The sequence below is a fragment of the Stegodyphus dumicola genome, chromosome X2, assembly GCF_044657685.1.
Source record: "Stegodyphus dumicola isolate Sdum_Otavi_A_Nest chromosome X2, ASM4465768v1".
NCBI lineage: Eukaryota > Metazoa > Arthropoda > Arachnida > Araneae > Eresidae > Stegodyphus > Stegodyphus dumicola.
This window is the reverse complement of record NC_140781.1, coordinates 1,246,286-1,268,719: the sequence shown is the minus strand read 5'-3', so window position 1 is coordinate 1,268,719 and position 22,434 is coordinate 1,246,286. Positions and strand designations below refer to the sequence as shown.

Sequence of the window (22,434 nt, the reverse complement as noted above, 5' to 3'; positions counted from 1 at the left end):
AAGTTTAAAACGAAAAGCGTGTGAGCGATTCAAAACAACACGAAGAAGCGAATGTCACTTGAAAGGAAACGTCACTTTCGCCAATCTGAGCGATAACTGATTCTTGTTTGGCTTTCAGCCTGTTTGCCAAGTGAAGATGGTAACCCTATTTCGCCAAAGGCCGTTTCTCAGAACTGTTGCTACAAACGTTTTGTCCCGGCAACAAACGTTTTGTCCCGGCAACAAACAGCTAATGTGATAACGGCTTTAGCCTTAACGACGTCTGATTTTCCACAACCATAACAACTAACAGTTGGTCGATCTTCTCTCATGCTAGAATTCCCTGTCGCTGAGTTTTTAACAATTTGAGGGTTATTTTTATAAATTTTAGGACCACTATGTTGAGACCGTTTTGGAGTGTTATTACTGACGTTTTCACTTCTAATGTTTTTAGCTTCTTCATATAAATCTAATTTATTACTCAGTTGAAGAGGATCAGCCCACTCGGACTAATGATCCACAAAATGTTCTCTATACTCAGAAGGGGACCGTCTTCTAATTTGGTCCGATATCATCAAATCCTTTAACTTCTCAAAAGTATTGACTTTTAATTCGCCAATCCAGCCATCAAAGAAATTTATCAAATTGAAGTAAAAATCTCGCCATGTACTATTAGGACTTTTGCGATGTTGCGAATATAACTGTCGAAACTTTTCAACGCTTAATTTAAAACGCTTTAAGAGAATTTGTTTAATGTTGTCATAATCTTATGCATCACCAGCAGATTCCTTTGCATAAGTTTTGTAACATCATTAGGTAACAAACCTAAGAGATACACTACCCATTTCCCTTGAGGTATGTTCAAAATTGTTAGTTACCTTTTAAATAAAGTGAGAAAAAGGCTCATGTCATCACTATTTGTATTAAAGTGAGGAATTAAAGTTTTTTATTGTAACTTAGGGATATCTGTGTCAGTGAGTTTCAAAGCAGGTACAGATTCATGACTAGCACCTGAACTAGCTACTTGTATTTTCAATTTCTCAAGCTCGTGCTTGCGTTCTTCTATCTTTTTCCTTTCGTTATATTCGCGTTCCTCATGCTGTTTTCTTTCGTTAAATTCACATTCCTCTATTTCTTTTCACTCCGCAATAATGCTAAAAAATATATCTTTTTTAAACTCTTCATTATATCACTTACTCATTAAAATGGCATCCTTAATATCAACTATTGTTATTTCCGTAAATTCACACCAAGTTCGTTTGCTAGAACACACATATCTTGTTTATGTCCTTTAGCAAAAAACGACATGGTCACGTGTTTCACTTAAGATAAATTCGTAAAAAAAAAAAAAAAAAAAAACACCACCTTATTATGCCACTAACTAGAAGGTTGTAATGAGGTCACCTTACCCAGAAAAGATTTATAGTCATTTTACCACAAAATGGCACTACGCTAAAGTTAGTTGTATCAAAAGTAACACAGTGTCAAAATAATATATGAAAAAACACTCTCTTCTATTAAAGAAAACATTTTACAGGGCTTAGAAATGGCACAGTTTAATTAACATCGATAAAATCCTTTTCTCTTAATTATTTCTATTCTCAAAGAACAAAATAAAACATTCATGGATAGCAATGCACTTATAAAAACTAAAATAATTATGCACACGTGAAGCGTATATCAATCAATAGAAAAGAAAATAACATTTTGCCAGGAAGAATCTTACGCTTCTTTAAATCATCAAATATAAACAATTTTCCAGCAATGTAACCGGAAATGCGAGGAAAAAATATCAATAAAAAAAAAAAAAACCGTTATGTCATTGAGCTACTGGTTCGTCAAGTTAAGCTCAAATCGAAACTACGTTTATAAGAATGAATACTTTCAGCATGTTATAATAACAATTTCTAATACAGAATTTTACTCTTAAAATGCCTCACTTTTAATATGTTGCACATATTTGTCCTTTGCCATATTTATTATTTCGAAACAAAAATTAATATCATGATTATGCACTTTCCGTGCACTCATTATGTGTAAATAAAATCAATTTCTTAAATCATTTCAAAATGACATAATATTCATAAAGATATACATATATACTTTAAGAACACAGTAAAGTATTTTTACGTTTTCATATTTAAGTATTTTCACGTTTTCAACATTAAGAGTTAACACATTATAGAACATTAGTGTTTAAAAGCAAAACACATTATACTATTGACAACAACTATTTGTTGTTCATAAGCCATCGGAGTGGCACAAAAACAAAAACAAAAATCATACCTGACGGGCAAGTTATTTTTTACTTAAAGATTTAGGAGTTGGATCCAGCGGGTGTGGATGCAAGTACTGTTTCTGAAAAAGAAATTGAGCAAAAGAGCTCAACTAGTAGTATTCAACTACTAGGTACTAAAGGAACCTCAACTAGTAGTACCAATACATGAACGAGAAAGAATGCTTAAACAGTATCATGATGCTCCTACAGGAGGAGATTATGGTGCTGAAGGAACATACCACAGAATTTCCCAGAGGTGTTATTTCACGGGAATGCGCAAATACATTGCAGATTACATAAAAAACTGTGATGAGTGTAACAGTTACAAACCTTCAAATCAAAAGCCATCCGGTCTGCTTCAGACACCAACCAATATATGGTCAACGCTTCGAAACGCTTGCCATCGATGAGGCCACTTTTTAAGGGAGTCGTGTTGGATAGGGTCATATAAGAGTCCTTTATAGTGTAACAGTCATTTATTAACAGGTTTAAGTTACACACGGACATTACATTTAACTTTAAGAAAATTACAGAGCAAGAGTCTGAAACAACGTGTCACGTTAAACACTTGGCTTTCACTGAAGTACTTCTCTGACTACTCACCAGAGGGCACCCTTGTTGTTACTGTTAGTCCAACAGTTTATGTTAGCAGCAGAGTTTATATTAAAGGACTGGTTACAGTAGTAGAATTCATGCCCCCCCCTTTTTCCCCCCAGGAAATAGATTTTAATGTTAAAACTTATCTTAACTTCTTGCAATTAGTTAAGGTGGTATAATGTTGGCTACTGATGAGCCACAACTTTTGATGCCAATACTTGGCTGCTGCAGATTGGAATTTGTTTTGTTTTCTGTTTCATATTTTGTAAAACTTTTAACAAATTTTTGAATAAAAAACTCAAAAATTTCAAAGTAAGCACTGGCAATGCTGTACGGAATGAAACATTTTTATCTACAGGATGCGCCACTGTCTATTGGAAATTCTAAAGATATGCTATTTTTAAATATTTTAGCACAATGTGGTGTTAGTCCAAATTCTCTCGAAATGTGTATGTGTCTGTAAACGGAAAAATTAGTCCAAATTCTCTCGAAATGTGTATGTGTCTGTAAACGGAAAAAATGCTTATTTGGTCTTAATATAAAATCTGAAATCTTTGAGTTTTTTTTAACTCCTGTGCAAAATATATTTTCTTGCTTCATAACGTGACTCGGTAGATTTTGTTTACTGAAAGTAAATGATTGTAGTTTTCCAATAGTCTGCTTCCAATAGTGCTTCTGGATTCAGTATCAAGGCTTTCTTCTACTGCTAGTACTGCTATTCACATGCACTCATGTCCCAGTATAGTTCTGAGATTTACAGATATCACATTTCTGTTCTCGAGAACTAAGCCAATACGAAATTGAGCCTATTTGGTGGTGTAGATTATTTTTGACAACTACTACTGGCTTTCCTGTGTACATTCCCAGTTCATTAAAATTTGGTCTATGAACTAGCCACACAAGATTGGTTAGAACTGCTTCCAGGTAATGATGGTGTTATGCTAAACAATCATAACTGTAATCCTATTAAGCTTTTATAACTGTAATTCATTTACGTTTATTACATATATGCATAAACCATAATGCAAATGAATGAAAATGCAGAACGTAGTATATATGATGCAAAAATGATCATAAGGTCATTTTCTAAGCCTTACTATATGGTAAATACTTGTGAGTATTACCTGTCCAAAAGGTACATAATTTTGCTTTCATTCTTTATAGTTTAATATTCAAAGACACTTCATAGTTTTCTAAAATTTCTAAATTGTATTAAAAATCTGAGTTCTTATTATAGCTTATTAAAAATTTAACTATATTTCTTAATTTAACACCTTTTTTTCCCCCTCTTTCAGAATAGAAATATTAAAAAAAACTCTTTGATTTGCAATATTTATAATAACTATTTTCTTATAATAATAACTATATTTCTTAATTTAATACCTTTTCCTCCTCGTTCTAAACAGAAATATTTAAAAAAATTCTATTTGACTTGGAATATTTTTTTAATTGTTAAGCTTTTAAGAGCTAAATTATTTTGATAATTGGATGAAAGAAAAACGTTTTAGTACTACATTTATAGGACATTTACCTATTTGAAAATTTTGTTATATAACGAAATGTTTCGTTTTGAATTAAAAACGTTTGTAAATCAACACATTTATAGTTTCCAAATTAGTTAACTACAATCTTATTTTTCAAATTAGCGATTTGTTGCTTAATCTGTAAATACTGAACGAATAGTTACGGATGCAAATATCAGTAGCTGGAAAACGTGGTTATGGAAACTAAACTCCAGAATATATATATTTATATTTACTTATATTAGTTACGAGTATATGAAATGGAAATTCTCTTTCACCATTATTTCTCCATTGACAAATTACAATTTTATGAGATTTTAAAGCTATAAATTTAAAATAACTCTTTTACACTGTACAGCTTCAATATATTTAAATAATTGTATTAAGTAAAAATATCGTATAATTTGTTTCATTTGATGATTAATGTGAATCACTTGTTTTAAGTATTTGTGCATTTCCTAAACGCAGTTTTCTGTTCTCTTAACAATTAGGGATTAAATTTAATACAGTTTTACACAGTTTATCATGCAAAAGCATAATAAATTTGCATGAATTAATAATTCCAGTTCATGAAACAATCATTGTTACCAAAGCTGAATTAGAGAAAATCTGTATTACTCACTTCTGAGAATATACACTATACTATAACCTTCATAGCAGTGCTTGAATACTGTTAGTAGCTCATATGATAAACTGAATGAAAATCAGCTGTTTATGTGGTAAACTTCATAAGTTCAGTTCCCTTACTTTATCGACATATACGGGGAGTAAGCACTTATTGTATACTGACTTGAATGATTGCAGTAATAATTAATATGTAATAATTAAAGAGAAATTTTGTAAATATCATTAAGAATGAAACGATTATCGCCGGGAAAAATACTAGAGATGCATGAACTTTATAGAAGCACGAGAAAAATCTATGATGATTCTTTGCTAGTCATAAATTTCTGCAAACATAGAATGGAATGAAATCAGAACCATGTTTTAATATGGGCATTCGGAATTATTTTAATATAATTTGACAAAGATGAGGATTCGCAAAATATGTTTTGATGTAAAGATGAGGTAACATGAGATATATTCATTCTTGCTATTCTTCTCGTTTAGTATAAACATGATTCTGCGTTTTTATTTGATTTAAATAATATAAAGACATTATATTTTACAATGCATACTTTCAAAAAATTGTTAATTTAATCTAAATGAATTGTACAACACAGAGCCGTACCCAAAGCCCGACTTAGTCTAATTGGGGTCCCGGGGCAAAAACTTCTTTGGGGCCTCACTCTTCATCAGTAATGAAGAACCGAACTTTATGGAGGTATTTAAAATTTTCACCTCATTAAAAATATATAACAAATAATTGACTAGAACCTTAAATAACTATAAATTCCCCCCTCCAATGATCAGACGAAATATCATTCTGTCCATTTTATTGATTTTTCTGACAATTCTATACACATCATTAAAAGAATACAGCGCATCTGAAGAGCCAAAATTTGACAAAAATGCTATTTAAATTTATAATTAAAAATGTAAAGACTTTTTAGCAATTTGAATTTATAAGGTATTTCTCCCGCCTTCTTTGCACGCTGGCGCGTATTCCAGAGGTCCGTGGTTCGATTCCCGGCGAAGGCGTTGCTCATTTTTCATCGCTTCTGCTTCCAAAAAAATACCTAATGTCCCTACAGTGGCGCTAGAACTAAAACGGTGGTGGATGATGATTCTCCATACCCAGGATTTGGCGAGTGGGTCCCCTAAAACCCCAGTCGCCATTTAAAAGGGGCGAAAGCGGGAGATATGAGGTATATCTCCCGCCTTCGCAGTGTAGTGGTCAGCACGCTGGGCGCGTATTCCAGAGGTTCGTGATTCGATTCCCGGCGAAGGCGTTGCTGATTTTTATCTCTCCTGCTTCCAAAAATGCCTAATGTCTCTACAAATTAATTAACGAAAAATACCATAGACAAGTCCTGTGCACTTAGAGAATAGGCTAAAGAGCTTTTTTCGATGCATTTACTTGTTTGGTTTAATCTTTGCAAAATATTATCCCACACAACTGTATTTGGTGCATTTTCAATCTTTAGTAATTTTTTATAGAGCTTCATTTCTAGTGGAAATAACTCAAAGATTTTAGAACCGAAACATAGTTTTGACTCAATGCCTTAGTAGCATTTGCATCAGCACACCATTGTGTACATGAACGATTTTTAAAGTCAGTTTTTGTTTACTTTCTTTAAAATTTTCAATCATAGTCTGCCATCGGTATGTTGAAACAAAAAAAAAAAAAGTTTATATAATTCTTGTAGTAAAGAAAAAGAATGACAACTTCAGTACAGGATTCTGCAGCATTTATTTCGACCAAATTCAAAGAATTAGCAGAACATGGTACGTAATCTGCAGTAGGATTAATATTTTTATTTCTTGCTTGAACACCTGAATATTTCCCCGCCAAGTTGGAGGCGTTATCGTAAATTTGTCCCCTGCAATTTTGTATGTCAAGACCTAAATCTTCCAAAACTTGCAGTATAATATTGAATAAATTTTCCACATTGTGACCAAAAATTTGTATAAATTTTATGAACCTTTCAACAGGTTCATGATCACGACCAAGATACCGCAAAATTAAAGTTAACTGATCCATATGTGTAACATCTGGCGTAGAATCGACTATAGTTGAAAAATACTTGGCATCTATTGCTACTTTAATTATGATATTCAAGACTTTTTCACCCATTAATTCAGCAAATTTATTTACAATTGTAGATGATAAATAATTCACATTGCCACTGCCATGATTGCCAGTTTTTTCGATATGCTTCGCGAGAAATAGGTCAGATTGGGCTATCAGTTCGAGGCAACTCAAAATGTTCCCATTATGGGATGAGCCGAACGTTTCGTTTTCTTCAAAAAAAGCCATACCTCTCGATGATGAAAATTTATCTGTTTCAACAACTCAATTGTAATACTGACTGCCAGTAATGTACTCCGTTTTGATATTGCTTGATTAGTGCAGAATCAATTCTTTCTTCAGTTTTAAGTCTCTGGGTAAACTTTAAAATGGATTTCCCTGTGCATAAAGTAATTTGCATGCTCTGTTAGCCGAATCACAACATGCTTCCATTTTTTTTCCTTAAAAAAATTTTTTTTTTAGTTAAAAAACGTTTGCATTCATTGAATATTTTCGCAGTGTTTTTTACTAGATCCATATTTTGTGGAGGTGGCTTTCGAAGAAAATGATCGATCACATCATCAGTGATAGTGTGCCATTTAGCCGGATCATCTATCGGCACGTTTCGCTGAGTGTCCCTTTTAGGCAGTAAAACATTCTTGTTCTAAGTGTGCTTTGTCATCTACAGCCGGATCATCTATCGCCATTTCTTGCTTGATGTCACTTTCAGGTTGTTGATCTTGAGTAGAACTGGAACATTTTTGTTTTTCCAGGTGCTGTTTATTATCGGCAGCTGGATCATTGATCAGTACTTCTTGTTGAATGTTATTTTCGGGCATCTCATCTGCGGAAGCACATTCCTGTTCTTCGTGATCATGAGGCCTTTTTATCACCGACACCTTGTAAATTGGGTAAAACTGGTTGTGTTTGTGATGCAGAAAAGATTTCCGATTCTTCTGCACATGCAGGAAGGAATTTTAAGAGGCTCCTTTTAACCTTTTTAGCTTGAAGTCCTCGAGTCTTTTTAAGTTTCTTTTTTTTGGCTCCCAGACGTGTAATACCACTGCATTTATTTTATTGTAGCTTTAATACAGTAAAAAAATAAAATAAAATACTAGTCAAAATAAATTAGTAAATAAAAAACTAGTCAAAATAAATTAATCCCAATAAATTATTCAATAATAATAAAACTACTACGCGTACAACGCGCAAGAGAAATAACAAACATATTGCAAACAGTTAAGATAGCGGTTGCAGTCATTTACTATGTGTTATCATTCGATACTTGGAAGGGATCCAGGTAGATTTGCACTGTCTTGCAAATGAAATTAATTAATCAAAAGAATATTTGATATTTTGTGAGAATTTTGAGAAAATACAACTTGCAATTGATTATTTTGATTTCTCAGTGTTGCGAAAATCCAACAGAATCTACAGAATACGATGCAGCTGAATTTTTCGCAGTTGCGATTGAGATGACCTAGTTAACAATTATATCGCTGAAGTTTGTTAACTCTTCACAAGTTTCCAAAATGCAGTTTTCTGATTGTTAACTTTGTCATCTAGCTGCGAAAAATTCATATCCTTGTTGACATTAGTGCGGAATTCAGCTAAATTTTCGCAATTACGATGGCTCAATTAAGCCAATCAGAAGCCCGTATTTTTGTAAATATATCGCATTTTATGTAAAAATACAGGCTTTTGATTGGCCAAATTTGTCCATCGTAATTGCGAAATTTTAACTGAATTCCGCCCTAGAAAGCCATGGTTTTACGAAATACAGATTTTTTGATGATGCTCATATGATAGATAAATGAAGAAGCTAACATAAAACTGACGGATTTTATATTGTACTGACATTTTGTTTAAAAAACGTTCATTAATGAAGGAAACGTAAAATAAATTTTCTACTCGATTTGGGAGACGCCCTCTGATGTGGGGACCCGAGGCAACTGCCCCGTATGCCTCTGCCTTAGTCAGCCCCTGGCCGTACCGATTTTGGGCGAATCGGGCACCTGCCAGTAATGGGACACAATTACTGCATAAATAAGGATTTGGAAGGTAATAAAAATGTTTAGCTGAAGCAGTTATGAGTTTAGTTTCAGATATTAAAATCTGATAGCAGAGCTCTGCTGTACTTTCTTTAAAGTACTTCTTTTTTCTTCAAACTGGACTTTCTTTAAAGTTTTCATTTGATTTTCTTTATTGAAATCAGAAATGAGGTACTTTTCCGTTTCGCCGGCGCATATCTCGCGAAGCAAACTTTATTGGCGACAACATACAGTATACACATAAAAAATGTTAACAAATGTTAGTTCTAAGAATTTTTTATTTTGAAGTGATAAACATTTTAATAGCGTTTAAAATTTTGGAAAAAGCCAATAAATTTGTAAAAAGACATTATTTATTATGCTTTCATGGTTCAACAAGCTGATTCGCCGGTTCATATCACATGACCCCAAGTGATCTCATCTCACGTAAACTACGCTACAAAAACCTAATTCTCTCAGTAATTATCTACATAAATTTAAAGTTAAATCTTAATTTGGAATATAAGTTTAAATGCAAGAATTATTTAAATTCGTACGAATAGTTTACTCAGAAATTATGTAAAACCGAAGTGCTTTACTTCGCTAGTGTGTTCTCATTAGAACTGATGAATTTAATCCTTGACTTTGCCTCTTCTATATTTTCGCTTTCGGGTGAGCGATGTGATTGCATTCTAATTGACTTAATTACCGCGAATGGCCTTAGGCATAAAATTGTACTATCTGGTAAAAATTCTATGTAATTGTATGCCATGCCAGTATCGAAAGAACCAATCAATTTGATAGGAAATGGCTGCGCCTTGCTTTGAAAATGAGTCGTAAAAGGTTACCAGCGAGGATATTCCGTTTGCCATCAGTTGTACCATTATTGGCGAGTGCCGGCAAAACGGAAAAGACGCTCGGCGCCTATTCGAGAGGTCCGTGGTTCGAATACCGGCAAGGGCATTGCTCATTTTCCATCTCTCATGCTTAAAAAAAAGTTAATGTTTCTACAAGGGAATTAAAGAAACATTTCCCTTAGTACAATATTTATGGAAGAGAAATGGATACTTGGTTTCTTTAATATAAAAAAATAGTTTTTTAAATTTACTTTGAGGACAGCAAGTATGAAAACACGTTTTATGCCTTTCATTTTAGAATCTAAACAATTAAAAATTGATTTTCAGTTATTTTTTGAAGTTCAAATTGAAGTTGGCTGTATTTATGAAAATGAAAGTGATTCCACTACTTAATTTTGTAGGAATAAATTTACGACTTTTGTTAAAAAATAACGAAAATATAAAACTCCGCCTTTTACCTTAAAAGAAATATGCTGCCCAGACATATAGTGGTTAGGGAGGCCTGACTGCGACACCTAAGGACCCGGGTTCGAATCCCCGAGATGGCATGGTTGTAAATTGTCTGTCCCTTCATTGGAGATAACGGTGGCCGCCTATTAGGTGCCTCCACAATAAAATGGCCACTATTTCTGGCCTTAGGAGTGGCCAGTGCCGTTATAGGCAAATGCCCGCCATTGGGAAAAAGAATTAAAAGAAATATTTGTTTGTCCTACAGTAAAAAGGCAATTCAATAGTAAATTAAGATAATGTAATGACTGGCTCCTTAGCTTAACTAACGCTAAATCGACTGCACACAGCAAAGTCGGGACAAGAAATATCAGTATAAACTGAGAGGTGTCGAACACCGTAGTAGAGAGCTAATTTTAAACTCGCAGCATAAACCTCGGAACTAAGTCCGCTACTACTCTATTGAACTCTTGAAACGCAGCTTAAATACTGCTTCTGAAACACGTTTAAAATTTACATCTACGTCATGCAAAATTTACATTCCCGCAGGAAACTGAAATCAGGAGAAACAGCAAAGTGAAACTATAAATAACTGGTTAGAATAAAGTAAAACCTTACAACCTAAACTAGAAAATGTTTTTCTCTAACTAAATCTCTTAATAAGGAAATTAGGTTACTTTAACAACATAACTTAAATATATTATATGTAAAAGTGTGACATAATTCGCGGAAAGAAAAGATCTAATATTATAAATTTGAAAAATAATCTTAGAAATTTACATAAAGGAAACATGTGGAAAAGATCAGTGTTGTATAGTAATACCCCATTTGTAAAGTTGCAATAATTAAAAAACTTATTCTATATAACTAGAACGTGGTTATGGAAATATGGCATCATTTGTAATGGAGCGCTAAGTACCACGCATGGAAGTAATTAATTAATTTGTGAATAATTTCGAAAAATAGCAGAACTCGATGAAAGTACTGCAATAAAATGCATAAAATAAATTCCTTTTTCACATTATCTTTTAACATTAAAAACAACAAAAAGTGACTTATATCTACCAAATAAAAGTGACTTCCTAAATTAAAATTTGTAAGCAGTTTGACAAAAATGAGAATAAACTTTTGATAATGACCTTGCTCCCGCACTCTGTGTAATACAAATAAAAGTTAATCAGTTATCAGTTCATTATTTCTTTTTGCTCATAGCAATGAAATTACGTTTTTATTATTATATATTAATAATTACCGATATCATTCATATCAATATACGATAAACAGTGCTTACCTGAAAATGTAGCATTGACGATGTGGCGAATCGGCGAATAGAACGAACAGAGTTAAAAAATGGTCAAGAAAATCTTAAAGACAAACAAACGCTATGCGGATAACAAACTCTTTGGTCAGCCTCTCTTGATAAACTAGATACGGAAGAATATGAATTCATTCACCACAGAATGTAATTTAATGATTTCTAAGTATCACATCAATAAAGCACGCTATAAACTGTCAGTATTTTTAATAAAAAAGAAATAGCTAAAATTGGAAGCTATTAGTATAAAAAATAATGAATTTAGAGAAAGTTTTATTGAATCACATAAGAATGACTCGAAAGGGCAAGGTCAGCACGCAAGAATACCTCCTCTTAAAGAAGAATTACGTGAGCAAGGTCAGGGTGGGGTGAGACTGAGAAATTGCGTGTGGTCACATTAAAAGTTTGCTGTGACGTGTATGCGACAATGTAATGTGAAGAATATGTAACTTCGAGATGTCACTGCAACATCATAGTAACTAAGTGGGTAACATATGGGTAAATGTGTCTATGCATTCTTCAGTGAAAACTGTTTGTTTAAATGTGTTCTGTCAGCCTTTAAAATTTGTTCTATTAGTTTTGAAACAACTTGAATATATAATGTTAATACACACAAATTTTGTATTTAAACGTTTATTGGAGTATAGTGTAATTTTTGCCATAATGAATAATTTGAAGCTTTTTCATGTAGCAATGTATCACTCAATGTTATATATCATTATCAATATAATTTTTTTATTATAAGGATGGTACAGTAAGGATAATATCTCTTTTAGCATTATGCTGCTAGGCATGGAAAAGAAACGGCCTGTAAAATTTTGTTAAGTCATCGGGCAAATCCTAATGCTCAGACACATGGAGGAGCAACCCCACTACTCAGAGCAGCATATGTGGGACATGCAAACATCATCTCTCTATTGCTTCAATATAATGCTGACCCTTCTATCTCCGACAGTGATGGAAAAATACCTCTTCATAAGGTTATTCTTTCATTTTAATTCTGTTATATATAATTATATAATTTTTTCCTAACCCAGAGTAAAGTGTACATTTTCAGTTGTTAACCTTGTATATGATATAACTGCACATATTTTGTACGCATTCTTGCTAAATAAAAATTAGGTTAAAAATATGAAAAATGAATTTTTTTTTACGGTTAGGATATACTGGTATTAAGGTATACTCACACGCTATGTAAGTATTCCAGTTTTGCTGAGTACTCTAAGAATAAAGATAAAAAATAGCCTTAATATTATCTACTGGGACTTTAACCTCTTCGTTCCCGATGTTGTGCGAATGGAGTTTCCCCATGCGTCCGTGACTTTGGAGCACTGAAAGTCACTGTGTGCCGAGCACATTTTGCAGTTAAACCTAACATGAAAAAATAGTTCCCATAACAACTGCTTTTTACCTAAATATTTGGAGTCTTGCACATGTTATTTAAATGTCATTTCTTATTACATAAAAAAAAAAAAAAAAAATCATAATACTTAAAATAAAAATTCAGATTAAAGGAAATTTCTATATTGGTAATAATTATTGTAGTCTCATATTTAAATTATTTCTGCACAATAATGAAGTAAAAAACTTAAGAATTTAAATATTAGTGCTTATGATATCTTATTGCCATATTTATGTACAGAAATTTTAAGCCACATACACAGTCTGAAATATTTCGAAATTGTAACGCATGGGTTGTTAGGTTCGCGCATTTTACTTTTGTGGAAGAAAATAATAAATATTCATCTCAAATATGTTAACACGCTAAAAATTCTATTCAGTAAGTTTTCGCGGCTTTCTAACACAATTTAAAGGCGTTTAAATTTTGAAATGAAGTATTCCATTTGAACATATCAAATAATGATTCAGTGGACCTTCAGTGAAATTTTGCTCCCGTACCCTTTGATGTGGTGGAGCTCAGAGGGAAAGTGAGCTGTATCAAACAATAATGTTTGTGAAAATTGCAGCATCTGAAGGAATTTCGCAAATTGAACCAAACTTGCAGGAAATATAACATGAGATAAAATATGCAAATGATTAGAATTACAAAGCGATTGCGCATGCGTGGAATGAGAACCGGTTGCTTGTTTCATGCATATCAAGGACAGTAAAGTTGCGTTGAAATCTGTTTACTGTCTTCTGTCTGCGGTGAAGTTTAATTCGTGGTCTATGTGCCTCGTCAACAGTGTAGGGTGCCATACCAACAACTAACGGAGTTCGAACAATGCCGCATCGTCATTATGCGAGAGGGTGTACTTTCTTACCAAGCAATTGCAGCCTGCACGCAGAGTAATGCCACAACAGCGATGCGGTTTTGAAAGAAATAGACAGAGGAGAACCAAACAAGGCAAAATCCTGGCAGTGGGGCATGCAATAACACAATGACATGGGATGATAAACACCTCATCCGCATGGCTGTGATGGATCGCACAGTAGCCTCTCCTGTGTTAGCAAAACGTTGGAGCATGGCTACAGGTGTGTTGTCTAGCTCTATAGTTCGTCGCTGTCTGCTGCAGCATGAACTGCATGCAAGAGTTTCTCTGTGCAGAATTTCCCTGTCGCTGAATCACAGACGGCACCGACTTCAATGGGCACGTCAAAAAATGTGTGGCACGCCTTGTGGTAGCAAGTTGTTTTCTCCAATGAATATTGCTTCAATTTAAAGTACAATGTTGAAAGAGTATGCATCAGACATTACAAAGGGGAATGTCTGCTCCCAAAGTGTGTTATCCAGCGTCATACCGCACAAATGTCTGGTATCCTGACGTGGGGAGCTATTGGGTATAATTGTCGATCCCATCTAATGCAGACTGCAGTTAACCTTAGTAGGGATCGCTACATAAGGGAAATTGCAGAGCCAAAGGTCCTCTTCATTCTTCGGCACGTTCCAGGCGCTATCTTTCAGCAGGATAATGCCCGTGCAGATTTTTCTCAGACTGCACAAGCCTGTAGTGCACAACAGGTTTCGCTGCTTCCATGGGCTGCTTATTCCCCGGATATGTTGGCCAATGAGCATATCTGGGATTTCATCGGTGGGCGACTCGCTTGTGCAGCCGGTGAAACACACCATTACATTCAGAACCTGTACGATTAAATGCCACAACGTGTATAGGCTCTCATCGCTCGGCATGGCGGATACAGAAAGTACCTATTTTCGACGCTGTTTTTTTTTTTTTTTTTTTTTTTTGTATATTTGATCATTTAGTTGTAACTCTATCAGTAACATTTGAAATAATTTTCATTCATTTCCGACAATTCTTTCATGTTGTTGCTTTTTTCACAAACATTAGTTGTATAATATACTGGTAGAGAAGAGTTTAAAGAAATGAAGAAAAATCGGTACTTTCTGATTCTCTATAGCCCTAGCAAAGAGTAGCGAATTGGCTGGTGACTTAGGAGAGCATTCGTGAACTTATTTTTGGTTTATTTTCCACCAAGCCAATGTGTAAATGGCAAAAGTTAGTTTCAAAATGCCAATGCCAAGGGAATTACAACAGTATGAAATTAGCAGAGTTGTGTAAATGAGAAGATAGTGTCAGTGTGGCTGAAGGTGAGAAAGCTTAAAGTGTACACCATGTGAGAAGGTGCATATGTAACTGGCAACTAGAAAATAAGCCTGTGTCCATGCGCCATTCAGAAAAACCTCTGAGTGTTTAAGGGGGTAAACTGGAAGGCAACAAGGCAGTTTTTTGTAGAGTCGATCAACGAAAAAAGGTTTTGGAAGATAATGATAACCAGGAGAAGATAGAAGTAGAGAAGATTATCTGTTCAGCTGAAATTAGAGGCATTCTGGGAAAGTGATTGGCAGTTGCCGAGTTCAGTTGAAAAAATTGTCACATGTTGCCTAACAGTTCAATGTTTTCAGTTCTTTATAGCCTCATCTTTTACTGAAACCAGCCAGAACTTTGATAGAAACTTTCCAATTACTGTGAGAAAACAAAGAAACTAATACAAAAGCAGCAATAATAAATAATATGTGAACCCAATTAATGTTGTATGTGTTCTTACACATTTTAGAAACAGATGCATGTGTTCAAAGCACATGCATTCATCATTAAATATATGAACAAAAATAATATATCCACTTACATTAATATGTTTTGCAAATTATAAGATTGTTTTTTACGCGAATTTTTTTATTTGATATTTTTTCTCTTCATAAATATAAAGAAATTGAGCAGGTATTATTTTTAATATAAAGTTGAGGAATTAAAACAAATACAAAAATGTAAGGACTTTTGAAAAATTATATTTTTGTAATCTGTCATGCAGTAGGGTCTTCTCCATGCTGCAAATTAAATAACTTTATATTTTATAAATAAATAGTTTAAATTTAAATTGATTATTTAAATCAATTAGATATTATTTTATACATTTTCAGCTGCTCATCCATTTCTTTTCAGGCTGCCGAAGGACAGTATTTTGATGCAGTAGATATATTAGTTACTGCAAGACCCGAGCTAAAATCTGTGAAAGATAAGAGAGGACTCACTCCTGTGCAGTACGTTGATTCCAAAAATACAGAACTTTTGAAACTGTTACGTGCTTAATGGAAAGTGACAAAATGTTTTCTTTTAACATGTAATTTTTTGTGTGTATACTTGTTTTGCACAACAAATTATGTATTGTTGTGTTGTATACATTTTTTTTTTTTTTTATGTATAGTTGTTTTGTGGTGTATTTTGTCTCTTAAGAACTGGTACTCTGCTAATTTAACATTGTTGTTGATGTACATTGTTATATTTACAACTACGCTGCGTGTAGATGTTTTGTATGCAAGTTTTTTTTTGTATTTATTTTGATATCATTTATGATAGTTCATCTGCATATTACTTTTCTTTTACCAATGATAGCACTTGGCTTTGAAAGTTGATTCTGTATGTTGATGTTGGCGCAAAAGATCTAAGTTGAATATTTTCTGGATATTTAATATACTTTTGTGTATATTTGCCTGCATGAGAGCTGTACAAAAATGTAAATATTCTTAACATTAACAATATTTTTTGTATATTCTTCTGATGGTGGAGACCAGTTTTTAGTATCCGAGCAGTGGTAATATTATTTCAGCGTTTAATTTTTTCTTCTGAGTGCACACGACTTATTGCATGTACACTGAATTTGCTACATGTTAGATAAAACACTGTGTCCACAAAAGTTCTTATGCAGACTTTTATCTCCATAAATGTTGGACACAGACATATATTTCTAATTACAAAAATATTTTAAATGAAGCATATATTCATGTTTTAGCATTTTTAAATTAAAAAAATTAATTTTGTAAAAGTATATCTAACTTTCTATACATTCTGCCTGCCCCTATAGTTATATTTAGACAAATTTTATACTCATTATGAAAAATAAAACGCAAAAAAGTTTAATTTGTAAACTGGTAATTGATGAAAATATTTAATTTCAAAATTTTGCATTTTTGAAATCAAATTTTGCTTGCTTTAAAAGGTTGGTTAAAAAAGAAATTCGAATAATTTTCCTTTTAATTAACATTCATGGATATTCTTTTGTCATTTGCTGGTTGTATCTTTGCAGAGATTGCTTTTGTCTTTAAAGAAATGCCAACTGTTGTAGATTTTCTGTAATTATTACTGATTTCTACTGTATGTTAGGAATCATGGATGTGACAAAAATTGCTACGAAAATACCAAACTCATGGCTACTCCATGGCTGACATCACAATCGACACGTTAAATCTTCTAAACTTAGGGCTTGTAAAAATATCAGCTAACTTGTCAGCCATGTTATAGTTGCTCTTTATGTTTGAAACTTAGGTTTGGTGCACCATTTTGCTTTTTAACACTGTTCGTTAAAGATTCATTATTTCAACATTCTAGTTCAAACTGGCGGCCCGCATGATACTCCGAAGTTATTTTATGCAGCCCACGAAAACATTTCAATTATTTATTTGTTGAAAAGATTTTAATTATGTGAAATCCAAGTTTACATTATTTTCATTACCATCAGAAAAACTATCAGAGCTGATTAGTTTACAAAGTGATATAAATCTTCTTCAGAGATTTATATTTACTCTTTTTCAGAAAAATAAGTACGTTTAGTTATGAATTTTTGCACTAATAATCGCCTTGGTTGGGAATGCATTATATGAGAAGAGCTTTCTTTTTCAGAGTTTAAAATTAAGAACCCAAACGACCAATGAAGATAATATTTCAAACAATGAGCACCAACAATCTGTGAAAATAATTTCTAGTAGTTTTCCTCCATTGCACTGACATTATACAAATTACAATATGTATAGCGAATTTTTTACATACAAAAATGTGTATTTTAATTTACGTGTCAAAGAGAAATTTTGTGAGAGAAAGAGACTAGGTTGTCACTATTCATTCTTTTGTCCCACTTGGAAAGTTTTCTGTAAAAACTTAATATTTTTTAACTTAAAAGTTAATTTTTTAACTAAGCATATTATAATTATTTGAAATAAATATTAGTCTAAAATAAAGAATATTTAGCTGTGAATATATTTGAATTAATAAGTGTAACTAACAAAAATTTCTTGCAGGCACTGAATTTCAGATTCAGACAGAAAATAAATATAAATTTGAATTTTCCTTTTGTGTTTTTATTATTATCGTTTATATATGTTTTGATAAATATTTAGTTAGCAAAATTAAAAATATTTTTTTATTTCATTGGTAAAAAAAAAAATTCTGGTTGACAGAGGTTTTCAGATTGTGCATTTGGCCCGAATGCAATTAGAGACAACTGTTCTAGGAAATACAAACTTCTGATTTCTTTCGCTCTCATATAAAGATGTACATTTTTTAAAAAAAAATTCCATTGTTCATTGCTCCTTTTATTTTTTTAAATCCTCAAATTCTTCATATGATTTATTTTTTAAAGTTTCTAAAACATTGTTCACATTTGATTTTTCAAATGTGTGTGCTAGTTAAAAAAAATACCTTAGTTTTGATTTTCTATAGTGTACCCTATTGATTTATTCAGTTTTTCACTTTTAACTACATAAATAAGGCTAGACATCTCTATGTATTTTTTGATAAGATATTCCTAGCAGCTGCAGTCTTAATTGTGCATGAGGTTACACTAGTTTTAAAGTCACATTTTCATATTTATTCAACTAACTTTTTTCCTGTATAACCTATTTCTACAATTCAAGTTAGTTTCATGTTATAAAAAAATTATCAGCATTGCTGAACAGTGTAAGATAAGTCTCAAAGTTTGAAATTGGTATTAATAAATAAAGTTTTTAGAACCTCCAGGAATCAATAGATAGTTTTCTAATATCGTAAAGAAATTTTACATGATAAATACATCTAGCCTGCTCATCTGAAAAATTTAGTGGGTTGTTCTGAAATATTTGAAATTATCACATATCTGAAAATTTCAGTTCTTACTTCTATATTTTTTTGTTTAACTTACATTCTCTTTGGAGTTAGCTTACATGGCATCAAACTTATAGAACAGATTGGTTCAAGTGCTATTTTATGTGTGTTTCCAGAAAATTCAGCTATAGGCTTTATGACCTTAAATGCTGATCCAAAACATATACAGGGTGTTTCAGTAAGTTGCTCACAAACTTTCAGGGGAGATAGAGTACACCTAGACGATAGAAAATCACATAGTATTGTATGGTCGGAAACGCTTTCTTGGCGCTGTAGTGGCAACACAGAAAAGGAAGGTCATGAGCAGTGTGACAAAACATGTTTCATTATGTTTAGTACAGCAAAGACCAATAAATAAGAACAAAAACAGACACCTGTGGTTATAAAAGTAGGTGTTCGAAATTACGAATCCCAAACCATAATGCAGGCCTCGCATCGCCTGTGCATGGAAGATCTGCATCACGGTCCGGGTCATAATTTCGAACACCTTCTTTGATGACGATCGTCTGTTTTTGTTCTTATTTCCTGGTTTCCACTGCACTAAGCATAATAAAAATTATTCTCATCTGCATACTTCCTTTCTTGTGTTTTGTATCGGCACGGTTGGAAAGCGTTTCCGTCTATGCATTTCTATGTGTTTTTCCATCATCTAGGTGTACTCTATATCTCCTGAAAGTTTGTAACCGATTTGCTGAAATCTGATTAATGGTGATTTTAGAATGTGGTGCAGAGTTTTATAAGAACAATTTCAATGTTTGTATGATTGTGGGACTCCATATTTAAAATAAACGTTTTATATATGTTTAGTAGAATCAAATTTCCATTTCAAAAACACTTATTGTCTTCTTTAAAGACATTTTTGCTGAAAAAAATCATATTTCTACGTACATTAAATCAGGAGTAAACATATCTGATTAATTCATGATAATTATATAATATACATAAAATTCAATCTACACCAATGCAAAGATAATGTTTAAATCACATTTCTTCTTCCTGATTAGTTTGCATAAGTAAAAATAAAAAAAATTTATTGAGCTTGAGACTCTTCCGGTGTCAAACAAAAGCATAATATATATTTATGGCGAACATAAAACGAAAATAGAAAATTTTCATTTATACAAAATGGTGCAATTTATTCCATTATAATCATATTTTAATACAAGTAGAACATACAACATTAATTGGATTTTTAAACTTTTTTTTTTTTTTTTTTTTTTTTTGTGTGTGTGTGTGTGTGTGTGTGTGTGTGTGTGTGTGTGTGTGTGTGTGTGTGTGTGTGTAAGCGCTCTTATAACTGTGGTTCTTTTCTCGATTATTCAGCTTTATTCATGTACTCTTTAAATCCTCAAATTTCTTATTATTTAGTTTAGTTTATAAAACATTTCGCACATTTGATATTTCAAGTCTGTATGGTAGTTAAATAAACTTCCTTATTGAGTTCCTGTGGTGTACTTTATTACATTTTCAGTGTCTCTTTTAACTACATAAAAATAATCTTGGTTACCTCCAAATGTGGTTTTTGACAGAATATTTTTGGCAGCTGCATTCTTAATTTTGCATAAGATTGTACTGATTTCGAAATTATGATACTTTCTGATGAACTTCCCAACTATACCAAAGTATCCAAACTAAGATGCAGAAGACAATTTTGAAAAATGGCGAAGCGCGAAAAATTATATAAAGCAACTAATTAACAAAATTTAAAACACAAGACACCAAGATAAGAAACCTTTTTTCCTGTTTTTGCTTTAAAAAGCAATATATTTTTTGCTTTAAAAAGAATTAGAAAATTGCTCAAATCTGGCATTTCCAGACACTGTTGTCTTTTCCCATGTATATAGCAATTTGTTTTTGCTTGAAAAAACATCAAAGAATTGTGGCATCGGCACACAAATTCGATTGTTTATGAAGTACAACTTAATGGAATGCAAATTTTTGCATTTCTTACTGTTAGGCAAAATGCCATATTTCTGAAGAAATGCAACACGTTCTCTTCCATCAACCAGCAAACTCCACAGTTCCATTATGATTTCTTACAAGAAAAAAGAATGCACGAACTCATCAAACGCTAATGAGAACAGGCACTAACGAGAAAAATGATTGACAAATTTGAAAAGCCGAAAACTGCACTTGTGTTCTGTGCGCTCATAAAATCTTTTTGCGGCGTCATGGGTTACCTATTTTTGCGACATAGTGCATTACTTGGTGAATTCAGGGTTGAGCAGATAATCAGAAAATACTGAAATCACACTTTCATATTTGCTTACCTTCTTCTGTAATTCAAAGTAGTTTCACACGTTGTATAAAAATTATGCGTTTCTATACAGTAGTTGTAAGATAACTGTTAATTTCTCAGCTATGAAATTTCAGTACTGCTGGGGTTAATTGAATTTATTTCATTACTGATTACTTTTATTTACATTAAACAATAAAATATAAAGAGAACATTAAAGCTATGGTTTTAAATTGGTAATACGACTTTAGTAATTTTTAAGTTTCTAAAGTTTTCCTGAATTAATAGCGTAGAGACATTAGGTCATTTCGAAGCAAGAGACATGAAAAAATGAGCAATGCCTTCGCCGGTACTCGGACCTCTCGAATACGCGCCGAGCGTGCTGACCATTACGCCACGAAGGCATGTTAAGAAAAGGCGGCAGATATACCTTATATACTCCCCCCTTTTAAAGGACGACTCGGGATTAAGGGACTCAGTTGCCAAATCCTGGTGGTGGAGAATCATCATCCACCATCTTTTTTAGTTCGGGCGCCACTGTAGAGAACATTAGGATTCTTTTTAAGCAGGAGACTTGAAAAATGAGCAATGCCGTCGCCGAGACTCGAACCTCTCGAATACGCGCCGAGCGTGCTAATCATTACACCACAAAGGCATGCTAAGAAGGCTGGGAGAAATACCTTAAAAACTTTTCTAAAATTCTAAACAAATACGTGCTGATGCTATAGCAATCAATACATTTAGCCAGTTCACTAGAAAAATTTAGGAGCTTGACTTATTGTTATTTTTAACAAACTAATATGTAATTTGAATACGTACATGGAACAAACATATAATTACTATAGCAAATTGGTAAAAAGTGCTATCTTATGCGGGTTTGGGGGAAAGGCAGCTGGAGGCTTTATGATTGTTTTAAGAGTGCAGAATGAGGTGCAGAATGTTATGAAAACTATTTCAGTGCTTAAATGGTTGTGGAATTCTATATTACAAAAAAAGTCTACATAGTGTTACGAAATGTCCAGGCGCGGTAAGATAGCTTACCCGCAAAGCAGGTTTAGGGTTGCCAGAAAATGGCAATGGAAGGTAGGGTTGCCACATTTGGCGACGTGCCACAGACGAATGGAGAAC

The 22,434-nt window shown here is 32.9% G+C and overlaps 1 protein-coding gene across 1 annotated transcript in view; it reads left to right on the top strand.

Annotated features, from left to right (window-relative positions):
- LOC118199856 (uncharacterized) overlaps window positions 1-20,513 on the top strand; it is a 95,695-nt gene extending 75,182 nt beyond the window's left edge. The window contains exons 3-4 of the mRNA XM_085809678.1: window positions 12,474-12,677; window positions 16,101-20,513. Of these exons, the coding sequence (XP_085665804.1) occupies window positions 12,474-12,677; window positions 16,101-16,247 (351 nt within the window). The 3' untranslated portion in view covers window positions 16,248-20,513. The remainder of the gene's footprint in view (window positions 1-12,473; window positions 12,678-16,100) is intronic.
- The last annotated feature ends 1,921 nt before the right edge of the window (window positions 20,514-22,434 follow it).